We start from the raw sequence: 14735 nt of genomic DNA on the forward strand, positions 1-14735 counted from the left end.
CTGTAAGCAACTTGAGGAGGTTTTAGGCATATTTATATTTCTAGTACCTAGTACTAGAGGCTGACAAACACTAGATACTCAGTAAATACCTGGTAAATGAATGAATTACCAAGCAGTTTTTTGTTTCTTTTTCTAAATCAAATTAAAAATAGATGACTAGAATCAGGAAAAAATATTAAAGAATGAACATAACTCTTATTTAAGTTATAACCATGTTGTTTACATGAAAGTTGGGAAAGGAACTTAGAAAAAGAAATATAAGTAATTAGTTAAGATGGATTTTTTAAAATTATTTAATTTTGAATGGGATTCTGACATTTATCTTTTTGTTAAGTATAAAGGAAAAGAGAAGAAAAAGAAGATAAGAAAATAAATCAAAAGAAGCCAGAATGGACACTGATGTAACCACCTCAACAACCTAAAGATATTAAAGACTAGGGGTATGTGTATGTATACAATAAACAACATAAATATGTACATGTATGTTTCCCAAACTATTCGTTCCTGAAACTAGCATTCATTCATTCATTCAACTTCTTCTACTTTTCTCACTGACTCCACTCCTGCCTTCTTTCTGCTCCATCAATGCTAAGCTCATTTCCTCCTCAGGGCTTTTCACTGACGGTCCTTCCTTAAACATTATTCATTCCTATCTTCAGGTTACTTGTCCTTCCCATTTTATGCATCCTTACTAAAGTTCCTCAGAGAAGCCTTCCAGACTACCTTGTGAAAAAAATACCCCCATCACTTTCTCCCATTTCCTCACTTTACTTGCTTTATGACAATTAATTCTTTCAAATCAGGGCAATTATTACTTTATTTACTGCATTATTTCACTAGGCATAAGGTCTAAAAGTCTGAGTCTCAACTTTTCCCCAGTGACTAATTAGGGTATGGTAGATATTAGGTATACAAAAATTATTTATTCAATGTAAGAATTAAATCAATAAGTATTTATTGAAATGAATTACTATTATGTACTACAACCAGGGCTAGATGCTTTGTATACAATGGAGAGCAAAAGTTATCTCTGTCTTCACAGAGCTTAAAAATTATTAGGGGAAAGACCCAATGAACAAGTAAAACAGACAAAATAATAAACTTATTCAAGTTATTCTACGAAGAAACAAAAAAAGTTCTATGAGAATGTAAGCAAAGGATAATAAATACTTCTTACCTTAACACCTATTGCAACAATAAGATGCTTGGGAAATTGAGAGCTGTCAAAACAATACAGACATTTTTCCATTTGTGCAGCAAGACTCCGATGCTCAGCAATAGCTTTTTTCCGTTGGTTCTCTTCCTCTTCACCAAGACGTTCTCTCTCAGCTGCTTTGGAGACAAACATGTCATCCAGGGTGTAATAGTCTCCATCTGTTTTTCCCATAAACTGAAAAACCAAAATAACAGTAATAGAGAGTAGAAGGTAGTGATTAAGATTTTACTGCACTGTGGTATCATAAATCTGTATCTGTAAGTTCTATGATAAAACTAATACATTTAAAAGAAAAGAAAAAACATGATTAATATTTGTTTGATCTTCTAGAGTCAATCTATCATCATCATCACCACAGCTAAAGTTTACTGAATATTTACTATATACAATTCTATATGACTTGTTCATGTTTTATACTCCTATGTGGTGGGGACCATTAGCATTTTCAACTAATAGATGAGGAAACTGAATCACAGAGAGGTTTAAATTGTAACTTTAAAAATTCACATATACACTATATAGAATGTGAAACTTTTTTTTTTTTTAAGCACATCTCCAGGTACCTTCTCCATATCTCTCCCAACATGAACTATGGACAGATTGATGCTTTCAAAATACAAAAACACAAATTTTATTTTCTTATTTTATGTACCTCCTTAGGTACTTAGAGAGTTCTATACTGTGTACAGAATGAAGTTCAAACTCTTGAACTTGAAAGCCAACTAAATCATACATACATAAAGTCATAATGGTTCAAAGCTTAGATTCCACAGTCAAAATGACCATGGTAAAGTTCTATCTCCTGTGTGTATAACCTTGAACATATTATTTAATTTCTCTGTGCTCTCTCTATGCCTTATTTCCTCATTTTACAATGGTTGTAACAATACTGCCTGAGTATCCCTTATCCAAATGCTTGGGACCAGAAGAGTTTTAGATTTCCAATTTTTTCCAATTTTGGAATATTTGCATATATATAATATCGTGGGGATGGGATGCAAGTCTAAAATGAAGTTCATTTATGTTTCCTATGTACCTTAAATGCATAGCCCTAAGGTAACTGTATATAATATTTTTAATAATTTTGTGCATGAAACAAAGTTTATGTATATTGAACTATCAGAAGGCAAAGATGTCATTATCTCAGCCACCCATAAAGAATTACAGCACATTTACACTTATTTATACCTGCTGCATTGGCACATGACTGCAGTTATTCTGTCCTTGGCATCCTTATTTCCTGACAGGCTGTCTCATCAGTTGTAGTAAGTGTCTTCCTGGGTCAACCCATGAGGTTTAATTCTACTCATTTTTCAATACTATGGTAAGAATTAGCTGTCATTTCCATCAAAGAAACTTCCTCCATCTTGCAAGCCCCTCCAATGTGTACTTGTACTGCTGTCAGTCTCAGGATGACTACACTGTATCACACTCATTAACTTGTCTTTTTTTTCCATTACACTGCATTCTACTAAGTGTAATAGAAGTACTAAAGTACTAAGTGTAATGTAAATTACTTAGTGTAATGGAAGTATTAAAGTACTAAGTATTAAAAACAAAACAGGCCACGCGCAGTGGCTAACACCTGTAATCCCAGCACTTTGGGCAGCCAAGGCGGGCGGATCACGAGGTCCAGGAGTTTGAGACCAGCCTGACCAACATGGTGAAACCCCGTCTTTACTAAAAATACAAAATTAGCCGGGCGTGGTGGTCCATGCCTATAATCCCAGCTACTCAGGAGGCTGAGACAGGAGAATCGCTTGAACCAGGGAGATGGAGGTTGCAGTGAGCCAAGATAGCGCCACTGCACTCTAGACTAGGCAACAAGAGCGAAACTCCGTCTCAAAAAAAACAACAACAACAACAACAACAACAACAACAAAAAAAAAACAAAACTACATGTTATCATCAAACACAAAGCAATAAAAAGATGCTTGGATGTTAGCATTTTAAATGATTTGAAGATGGAGCAGTTCTATTCATGTCAGACAAAGCAGATTTCATAGCATATAGTATTATGAATGATAAAAGGTCACCTGATAAAGGAATCATAACATCAAGAGGACACAACATTCTGTAGATTATGTAAGTTGAAAAGAAAAATTTTAAGAGGACATAACAATCCTAAAGTTTATATACCTAATAACAGAATTTCAAAATGCATAACAAAAACCTTGATAGAACTGCCAAAGAAACAGACAAATCCCAACTGTAATCACAGATTTTAAATACCTCACTCTCTATAATTGGTAGCACAAACAGAAAAGCAATAGCTACATAGAAGACTTGAACACACTATCAACCAACTTGACTTAATTGACATTAATAGAAATTCCACCCAACAGCGCAAAATATACGTTCTTCTCAAGTGTACATGGAATATCAAACCAAGCTAGATGACATTCTGGGTCATAACACAAGTCTCAATAAATTTAAAAGGATTCTAGTAACTTAAAGTATGTTCTCTGAACACAATGGAATTAAAAATCAGTAACAGAAATATTTTTGGAAAACTGCCACATACCTGGTATTGTGCACTTCTAAATGACCCATGAATCAACAACAACAACAAAAAAAGACAATGAGAAATGATTTTAAACAGCAATAAAACAAAAATACAACATATCAGAATTTGTGGTATGCTGCTAAAGCATAATTTAGAGGGAAAATTATAGCATTAAACATCTGTATTAAAAGACAAGAAAGGTCTCAAATCAATGATGCCAACTGCCACCTTAAGAAACTAGAAAAAGAAGAAAAAATAAAACCCAATGTAAATAGAAGAAAATTTATTTAACACCATTACTGAAAGAACCAGGTAAAAAGATTATTACCAAGGCATTTCTTAGAGCACAGTGACTTCCTTGTTTCTACTAGCAATTTATTTTTTTCTTCTACAATATTCTACATATTAGTCCTTGTATACTTCTTGACTTTTCCAGGTTTCTCTATTTATGTAAACTGCATTGCCTTACAAATTATTATTTTAAATTTATTTTAACTTTACATCTTCATCTAAATCATAATTCATTACATTCTAAAAAATATCAGAACTGGTCACTAATCATTTTCATGAAATAGTGTCCAACTACATGCCAGATAGTAATTCTAATCCAAATATTTCTGCAACACAGAAATTTTTATTTTCACTTGACAGATTAAAAACTGAGGCTAGGCCAGGCACAGCGGCTCATGCCTGTAATCCCAGCATTTTGGGAGGTGGAGGTGGGCGGATCACCTGAGGTTGGGAGTTTGAGACCAACCTGACCAACATGGAGAAACCCTGTCTCTACTAAAAATACAAAAATTAGCCAGGCGTGGTGGCACATGCCTGTAATCCCAGCTACTCGGGAGGCTGAGGCAGGAGAATCGCTTGAACCTGGGAGGCGGAGGTTGCTGTGGGCCGAGATCACGCCATTGCACTCCAGCCTGGGCAACAAGAGCAAAACTGCGTCTCAAACAACAAAACAAAAACAAAAACAAAAACAAAAAACCGAGACTAACAGAAACTAAGTAACTTAACCAAAATCACACAGCTATTAAAGGACAGAACCAGGAATCAAAACTGGTTGGTCTGAATACAAAACTGCAGTGTCTGGCACATAAGTGAGGCTTTTTCCCTTAAGAAATCAATGTTTGAAACACAGAAAGGGCATACTGTGAATATAGTCTATGAAGCAGAATAAAGAGCTAGAAGAAAACTTATTTCATCTAGAACAAACATACCAAATCAAGTTAAGGTACTTAACAGTGGGAACGCAGATATCTAGGTTGGTATTTATCTTATCCAAAATATATTAACAGGAGCACAATACACATTTATACATACATAATTGTGCCTTCATATGATATAGCCCATTGTGTTTTTGGAAAGTTCATAAATGATCACAGAAAACATTCAATTCAAATCAAATGTTTTATACATGGAAGATGGTATTTCTACTCTTAAATCTAGTTTTCATGGATGTTGCCAAACCTCTCTGATTTATTTGTAGTGTTTGAATTGAAAATGATACAGTCTTGCCAATTAAGTCTGACTGATTCTTCAATACAACTGAAATATGGTCCCTACTGATCCAGGAACAATTAATTCCCTCCTCCTGCAGCCTCAAATTATTTGCATTTTTACTCATTATCTTTTCTTTAGGCTTTGATACAAATATTTTTAATTTATCAATCATATATACCTCTTCTATGACCTCCAGCCTACCGTATTCTCATTATTTGAGAGTAACAATCAACATTTTTTAACAGATAGACTGGTAAAAGATAGTGGAGAATGTACTAAGTGTAAGATGGAAAAAGTGAACAAAACTGCTGGATGAAAGGAGATAAAGAAAAGAGGAGCATGAAAATATGCCTCTTCATCATTTAGACAGAACCCTTTAAAAAGCTGATTATATTATACAAAATCAATTTGGCACACCATAAACACAAACTAAATGACAGTGAGTTAGCCATTTCACACTCACTAGGATGGCTACAATCAAATAGACAGATAATAACAAGTGTTGACAAGGACGTGGTAAAATAAGAACCCTCATACACTGCTGATGGGAATGTAAGATAGTGCAGCTGCTTTGGAAAACAGTCTGGTAGTTCCTCAAACATTTCAATATAGATTAATTAATAAAATATTAAACATATGGCTTACCACAGGGGTGCCCAATCTTTTGGCTTCCCTGGGCCACATTGGAAGAAGAACCATCTTGGGCCCCACATAAAATACACTAACACTACTGATACCTGATGAGCTAAAAAAAAAAAAAAAAATCACAAAAAGCTCGTAATATTTGAAGAAAGTTTACAAATTTGTGTTGGGCTGCATTCAAAGTCGTCCTGGGCCACATGTGGCCCACAAGCCATGGGTTGGACAAGGTTGAGTTACCACATGACCAAGAAACTCCACAATGTAGTATTATTTAGCCATAAAAAGAATGAAGTACTGATACTTGTTACAACATGGATGATCTATAAAAACATTATGCTAAGTGAAAAAAGTCAGTTATTTAAAAAAACACTATTCTATGATTCCATTCATATGAAATGTCGAGAACAGGGAAATCTATAGACAAAATAGATTAGTAGCTGCTTAGGGCTTAAGGAGGAAGAGTTGAGAGGATTAGCTAATTTTAATCTGTATTTTTTCACTGTAATCAACTTTAACCATGAGAGTAACAGCTTTTAGTCAATTCTGTGAGTCTTTCCAGTAAAATATTGAACCCAAGAGTGGCCTTAGGGACCTCTGAACTTGCAGCTGGTGTCAGGAGTAAAGCTGGTCTTGAGGACTCCCCAACATCATATTTGGCTGGATGGTCAGGGACTTAGAACACAATTAGAGAATTGATGACAAGGAGGTCTGGGAAAGAGTTATGCAAACAGACACAGAGTACAGGATACTTATGTCCCACATGACAGTACTATGTCATTAGCTACTCCTACCATCGTCTCAAAGCTTGTGAACAAAACAGCCATGCACAGATAAAAGTTACACATGAGCTTACTATCATGAGTTTGGACTCACCAAAGCCAACTGGGCTACATACACTGCTGAATACCCAGTCTGCCAACAACAGAGACCAACACTGAGCCCCTGATAGGATAACTCTCCCTCTGGCAGCAAGGTGAATACAACAGGCCGCTTCCATCCTGGAAGGGGCAGTGCTTTCTTCTTACTGGAATAGATACTTTGGATATGGATTTGCCTTCCTGGCATGCCATGCTTCTGCCAAAATCCCCATCATTCTGAAGTAGTTGGCTGGACAGAACAGTGAAGTGTCCTTTTGAAGATGTAATTACAAGTACCAGCCAGGTGACTATCCCTTGTAGGGCTGGGCTATGTCTTCCAGGATATAGTATATGCTCTAAGTCAGCATCCAAACAATGATGATCCACAACTAGGATCCACAGGTCTGGGAATCTTAGGGAAAAAACAGGAGTGACTATTACCCTTTGTGATAAACTAGCAAAATTTTTGCTTCCCATTCCTGTGACTTTAGACTCTACTGGTCTAGAGGTTTTAGTTCGAAAAGGAGAAATACAGGGCCAGGCACAGTGGTTCACACCTGTAATCCCAGCACTTTGGGAGGCCAAGGAAGGAGGCAGGAAGACTCCTTGAACCCAGGAGCTCAAGACCAGCCTGGGCAACATGGCAGAACCCCATCTACATTTTAAAAAGGAAAAAAAAAAAAGAAGGAATACTTCCACCAAGGGACACAACAACGACTCAACGAACTTGAAGTTGAGACTGCTACCTCGCTGCTATGACTCCTCACTCCACTGAATGAAAAGGCATTGTATTGGCTGAAGCCACTGATCCTATCAAGGGCAAATTGGATTGGACTACATAACGGAGGTAAGAGGAAGTATGACTGAAATGTAGGAGATCCTTGAGGGTGCCTCTTAGTATTCTCCTGTTGCATGCATAGATTGCATAGTGATGAAGTCAGGGCATTTAAAGTATTCATCACTCAAATAATGTACATTGCATCCATTAAGTAATTTCTCATCATCGTCCTCCTCCCACCCCCTTATTCTTCTGAGTCTCTATTTTCTATTATTCCATTCTCTACATCCATGTGTATACATTATTTAGCTCCCACTTAAAAGTGAGAACATGTGATATTTGTCTTTCTGTGCCTGACTTGTTTCACTTAAGATAATGACTTCCAGATTCATTTATGTTGCAGCAAAAAACAAAAACAAAAAACACGATTTCATTCTTTCTTATGGCTGAATAGTATTCCATTGTGTATATATACCACACTTTGTTTATCCAATCATCCACTGATAGACACAGGTTGATTACATTATCTTTACTCTTGTGAACACTGCTACAATAGACATACAAGTGGGGGTATTTTTTATAATGATTTATTTCCCTTTGAGTAGATAGATACCTAGTAATGGGATTGCTGAATCAAATGATAGTTCTACTTTTAGTTCTTTGAGAAATCTCCATACCGTTTTCCATAGAGGCCGTACCAATTTACATTCCCCCCAACAGTGCATAAGAGCTCCCTTATCTCCACATCCTCACAAGCATCTGTTAGTTTTTAAAATTTTTAATAGTAGCCATTCTGGCTGGGGTACGATAATATCTCACTGTGGTTTTAATGCCCATTTTTCAGATGATTAGCGATGTTGAACATTTTTTCATTTACCTGTTGACCATTTGCATATCCTCTTTTGAAAGATATCTATTCATATCCTTGCCCACTTTTTAGTGGGACTATTTGTTGTTGCTGCTGAATTGAGTTCCTTGTATATTCTTGGATATTAGACCCTTGCAAAAAATGCATATTTTGCAAATATTTTCTCGCACTGTGCAGGCTGTCTGTTCATAAAGCTTTTCAGTTTAATTAACTGTCATTTGTCTTTGTTTTTATTGCTCAGGCTTTTGAGGTCTTAGTAATGAATTCTTCGCCTAGATCAATGTCCAGAAGAGTTTTCCCTAGGTTTTCTTCTAGAGTTTTTATAGTTTCAAGTCTTCCATGTAAGTCTTTAATCCATCTTAAGTTGATTTTTGTGTATGTTCAAAGATATGGGTCCAGTTTCATACTTCTTCTGCATAGGGCAAACCAATTTTCCCAGCACCATTTACAGAAAAGAGTATCTTTTCCCCGGTGTATGTTCGTGTCAAATTTGTCAAAGATCAGTTGATTGTAAATATGTGGCTTTATTTCAATATTTCCTGTTCTGTTCCATTGATCTGGCTGTCTATTGTTTATGTCAGTACCAAGCTGTTTTGGTTACTATAGCGTTTTCAGTATAATTTGAAGTCAGGTAATCAGATGCCTGCAGCTTTGCAGCTTTGGGTTTTTTTTATTGTTTTTGCTTAGGATTTCTTTGGCTATTAAGGCTCTTTTTTGGTTCCATATGAATTTTAATATTGTTTGTTCTAATTCTGTGAAAAATGCTGTTGGTATGTTGATAGAGATTATAATCAACCTGTAGATTACTCTGGCCAGTATGGCAATTTTAGTGATATTAAGTCTTCTGATCCATGAGAATGGGATGTTTTTCCATTTATTTGTGTCATCTACGATTTCTTTCACAGGTGCTTTATACTTTTCCCTGTAGAGATCTTTCACCTCCTTGGTTAAATATATTCCTAGGTATTATTTTTTATAGCTATTGTAAATGGGATTACCTTCATGATTTCATTCTCAGCTACACTGTTATGGTGTATAGAAATGCTACTGGAAGATGTTGGGGGAGGAGCCAAGATGGCCGAATAGGAACAGCTCTGGTCTACAGCTCCCAGCGTGAGCGACGCAGAAGACGGGTGATTTCTGCATTTCCATCTGAGGTACCGGGTTCATCTCACTAGGGAGTGCCAGACAGTGGGCGCAGGTCAGTGGGTGCACGCACCGTGCGTGAGCCGAAGCAGGGCGAGGCATTGCCTCACTTGGGAAGCGCAAGGGGTCAGCGAGTTCCCTTTCTGAGTCAAAGAAAGGGGTGACAGACGCACCTGGAAAATCGAGTCACTCCCACCCAAATATTGCGCTTTTCGGACCGGCTTAAAAAACGGCACACCACCAGATTATATCCCGCACGTGGCTCGGAGGGTCCTACGCCCACGGAGTCTCGCTGATTGCTAGCACAGCAGTCTGAGATCAAACTGCAAGGCGGCAGCGAGGCAGGGGGAAGGGGCGCCCACCATTGCCCAGGCTTGCTTAGGTAAACAAAGCAGCCAGGAAGCTCCAACTGGGTGGAGCCCAACACAGCTCAAGGAGGCCTGCCTGCCTCTGTAGGCTCCACCTCTGGGGACAGGGCACAGACAAACAAAAAGACAGCAGTAACCTCTGCAGACTTAAATGTCCCTGTCTGACAGCTTTGAAGACAGCAGTGGTTCTCCCAGCACACAGCTGGAGATCTGAATACGGGCAGACTGCCTCCTCAAGTGGGTCCCTGACCCCTGACCCCCGAGCAGCCTAACTGGGAGGCACCCCCCAGGAGGGGCAGACTGACACCTCACACGGCTGGGTACTCCAACAGACCTGCAGCTGAGGGTCCTGTCTGTTAGAAGGAAAACTAACAAACAGAAAGGACATCCACACCAAAAACCCATCTGTACATCACCATCATCAAAGACCAAAAGTAGAGAAAACCACAAAGATGGGGAAAAAACAGAACAGAAAAACTGGAAACTCTAAAACGCAGAGCGCCTCTCCTCCTCCAAAGGAACGCAGTTCCTCACCAGCAACGGAACAAAGCTGGATGGAGAATGACTTTGACGAGCTGAGAGAAGAAGGTTTCAGACGATCAAATTACTCTGAGCTACAGGAGGACATTCAAACCAAAGGCAAAGAAGTTGAAAACTTTGAAAAAAATTTACAAGAATGTATAACTAGAACAACCAATACAGAGAAGTGCTTAAAGGAGCCGATGGAGCTGAAAACCAAGGCTCGAGAGCTACGTGAAGAATGCAGAAGCCTCAGGAGCTGATGCGATCAACTGGAAGAAAGGGTATCAGCGATGGAAGATGAAATGAATGAAATGAAGCGAGAAGGGAAGTTTAGAGAAAAAAGAATAAAAAGAAATGAGCAAAGCCTCCAAGAGATATGGGACTATGTGAAAAGACCAAATCTACGTCGGATTGGTGTACCTGAAAGTGACGGGGAGAATGGAACCAAGTTGGAAAACACTCTGCAGGATATTATCCAGGAGAACTTCCCCAATCTAGCAAGGCAGGCCAACGTTCAGATTCAGGAAGTACAGAGAATGCCACAAAGATACTCCTCGAGAAGAGCAACACCAGGACACATAATTGTCAGATTCACCAAAGTTGAAATGAAGGAAAAATGTTAAGGGCAGCCAGAAAGAAAGGTCGGGTTACCCTCAAAGGGAAGCCCATCAGACTAACAGCGGATCTCTCGGCAGAAACTCTACAAGCCAGAAGAGAGTGGGGGCCAATATTCAACATTCTTAAAGAAAAGAATTTTCAACCCAGAATTTCATATCCAGCCAAACTAAGCTTCATAAGTGAAGGAGAAATAAAATACTTTACAGACAAGCAAATGCTGAGAGATTTTGTCACCACCAGGCCTGCCTTACAAGAGCTCCTGAAGGAAGCACTAAACATGGAAAGGAACAACCGGTACCAGCCGCTGCAAAATCATGCCAAAATGTAAAGACCATCGAGACTAGGAAGAAACTGCATCAACTAACGAGCAAAATCACCAGCTAACATCATAATGACAGGATCACATTCACACATAACAATATTAAATTTAAATGTAAATGGACTAAATGCTCCAATTAAAAGACACAGACTGGCAAATTGGATAAAGAGTCAAGAACCATCAGTGTGCTGTATTCAGGAAACCCATCTCACAGGCAGAGACACATATAGGCTCAAAATAAAAGGATGGAGGAAGATCTACCCAGCAAATGGAAAACAAAAAAGGCAGGGGTTGCAATACTAGTCTCTGATAAAACAGACTTTAAACCAACAAAGATCAAAAGAGACAAAGAAGGCCATTACATAATGGTAAAGGGATCAATTCAACAAGAAGAGCTAACTATCCTAAATATATATGCACCCAATACAGGAGCACCAAGATTCATAAAGCAAGTCCTCAGTGACTTACAAAGAGACTTAGACTCCCACACATTAATAATGGGAGACTTTAACACCCCACTGTCAACATTAGACAGATCAACAAGACAGAAAGTCAACAAGGATACCCAGGAATTGAACTCAGCTCTGAACCAAGCAGACCTAATAGACATCTACAGAACTCTCCACCCCAAATCAACAGAATATACATTTTTTTCAGTACCACACCACACCTATTCCAAAATTGACCACATACTTGGAAGTAAAGCTCTCCTCAGCAAATGTAAAAGAACAGAAATTATAACAAACTATCTCTCAGACCACAGTGCAATCAAACTAGAACTCACGATTAAGAATCTCACTCAAAACCACTCAACTACATGGAAACTGAACAACCTGCTCCTGAATGACTACTGGGTACATAACGAAATGAAGGCAGAAATAAAGATGTTCCTTGAAACCAACGAGAACAAAGACACAACATACCAGAATCTCTGGGACGCATTCAAAGCAGAGTGTAGAGGGAAATTTATAGCACTAAATGCCCACAAGAGAAAGCGGGAAAGATCCAAAATTGACACCCTAACATCACAATTAAAACAACTAGAAAAGCAAGAGCAAACACATTCAAAAGCTAGCAGAAGGCAAGAAATAACTAAAATCAGAGCAGAACTGAAGGAAATAGAGACACAAAAAACCCTTCAAAAAATTAATGAATCCAGGAGCTGGTTTTTTGAAAGGATCAACAAAATTGATAGACCACTAGCAAGACTAATAAAGAAAAAAAGAGAGAAGAATCAAATAGACGCAATAAAAAATGATAAAGGATGGATATCACCACCGATCCCACAGAAATACAAACTACCATCAGAGAATACTACAAACACCTCTATGCAAATAAACTAGAAAATCTAGAAGAAATGGATAAATTCCTTGACACATACACTCTCCCAAGACTAAACCAGGAAGAAGTTGAATCTCTGAATAGACCAATAACAGGAGCTGAAATTGTGGCAATAATCAATAGCTTACCAATCAAAAAGAGTCCAGGACCAGATGGATTCACAGCCGAATTTTACCAGAGGTACAAGGAGGAACTGGTACCATTCCTTCTGAAACTATTCCAATCAATAGAAAAAGAGGGAATCCTCCCTAACTCATTTTATGAGGCCAGCATCATCCTGATACCAAAGCCGGGCAGAGACACAACCAAAAAAGAGAATTTCAGACCTATATCCTTGATGAACATTGATGCAAAAATCCTCAATAAAATACTGGCAAACCGAATCCAGCAGCACATCAAAAAGCTTATCCACCATGATCAAATGGGCTTCATCCCTGGGATGCAAGGCTGGTTCAATATACGCAAATCAATAAATGTAATCCAGCGTATAAACAGAACCAAAGACAAAAACCACATGATTATCTCAATAGATGCAGAAAAGGCCTTTGACAAAATGCAACAACCTTCATGCTAAAAACTCTCAATAAATTAGGTATTGATGGGACGTATTTCAAAATAATAAGAGCTATCTATGACAAACCCACAGCCAATATCATACTGAATGGGCAAAAACTGGAAGCATTCCCTTTGAAAACTGGCACAAGACAGGGATGCCCTCTCTCACCACTCCTATTCAACATAGTGTTGGAAGTTCTGGCCAGGGCAATTAGGCAGGAGAAGGAAATAAAGGGTATTCAATTAGGAAAAGAGGAAGTCAAATTGTCCCTGTTTGCAGACGACATGATTGTATATATAGAAAACCCCATTGTCTCAGCCCAAAATCTCCTTAAGCTCATAAGCAACGTCAGCAAAGTCTCAGGATACAAAATCAATGACAAAAATCACAAGCATTATTATACACCAATAACAGACAAACAGAGAGCCAAATCATGAGTGAACTCCCATTCACAATTGCTTCAAAGAGAATAAAATACCTAGGAATCCAACTTACAAGGGATGTGAAGGACCTCTTCAAGGAGAACTACAAACCACTGCTCAAGGAAATAAAAGAGGATACAAACAAATGGAAGAACATTCCATGCTCATGGGTAGGAAGAATCAATATTGTGAAAATGGCCATACTGCCCAAGGTAATTTATAGATTCAATGCCATCCCCATCAAGCTACCAGTGACTTTCTTCACAGAATTGGAAAAAACTACTTTAAAGTTCATATGGAACCAAAAAAGAGCCCGCATCGCCAAGGCAATCCAGAGCCAAAAGAACAAAGCTGGAGGCATCACACTACCTGACTTCAAACTACACTACAAGGCCACAGTAACCAAAACAGCATGGTACTGGTACCAAAATGGAGATATAGATCAATGGAACAGAACAGAGCCCTCAGAAATAACGCCGCATATCTACAACTATCTGATCTTTGACAAACCTGAGAAAAACAAGCAATGGGGAAAGGATTCCCTATTTAATAAATGGTGCTGGGAAAACTGGCTAGCCATATGTAGAAAGCTGAAACTGGATCCCTTCCTTACACCTTATACAAAAATCAATTCAAGATGGATTAAAGACTTAAACGTTAGACCTAAAACCATAAAAACCCTAGAAGAAAACCTAGGCATTACCATTCAGGACATAGGCATGGGCAAGGACTTCATGTCTAAAACACCAAAAGCAATGGCAACAAAAGACAAAATTGACAAATGGGATCTAATTAAACTAAAGAGCTTCTGCACAGCAAAAGAAACTACCATCAGAGTGAACAGGCAACCTACAACATGGGAGAAAATTTTCACAACCTACTCATCTGACAAAGGGCTAATATCCAGAATCTACAATGAACTCAAACAAATTTACAAGAAAAAAACAAACAACCCCATCAACAAGTGGGCGAAGGATATGAACAGACGCTTCTCAAAAGAAGACATTTACGCAGCCAAAAAACACATGAAAAAATGCTCACCATCACTGGCCATCAGAGAAATGCAAATCAAA

At 38.2% G+C, this 14735-nt stretch overlaps 1 protein-coding gene across 4 annotated transcripts in view; it reads right to left on the reverse strand.

Annotated features, from left to right (window-relative positions):
• Positions 1–14735, reverse strand: part of CWF19L2 (CWF19 like cell cycle control factor 2) — a 120444-nt gene that overhangs the window by 25900 nt on the left and 79809 nt on the right. For all 4 annotated transcript variants that reach the window (XM_009424104.4, XM_522171.8, XM_063783372.1 and 1 more), the window contains one exon: positions 1178–1390. In XM_009424104.4, the coding sequence (XP_009422379.3) occupies positions 1178–1390 (213 nt within the window). The remainder of the gene's footprint in view (positions 1–1177; positions 1391–14735) is intronic.

This window comes from Pan troglodytes, chromosome 9, assembly GCF_028858775.2.
Source record: "Pan troglodytes isolate AG18354 chromosome 9, NHGRI_mPanTro3-v2.0_pri, whole genome shotgun sequence".
NCBI classification, from domain to species: domain Eukaryota; kingdom Metazoa; phylum Chordata; class Mammalia; order Primates; family Hominidae; genus Pan; species Pan troglodytes.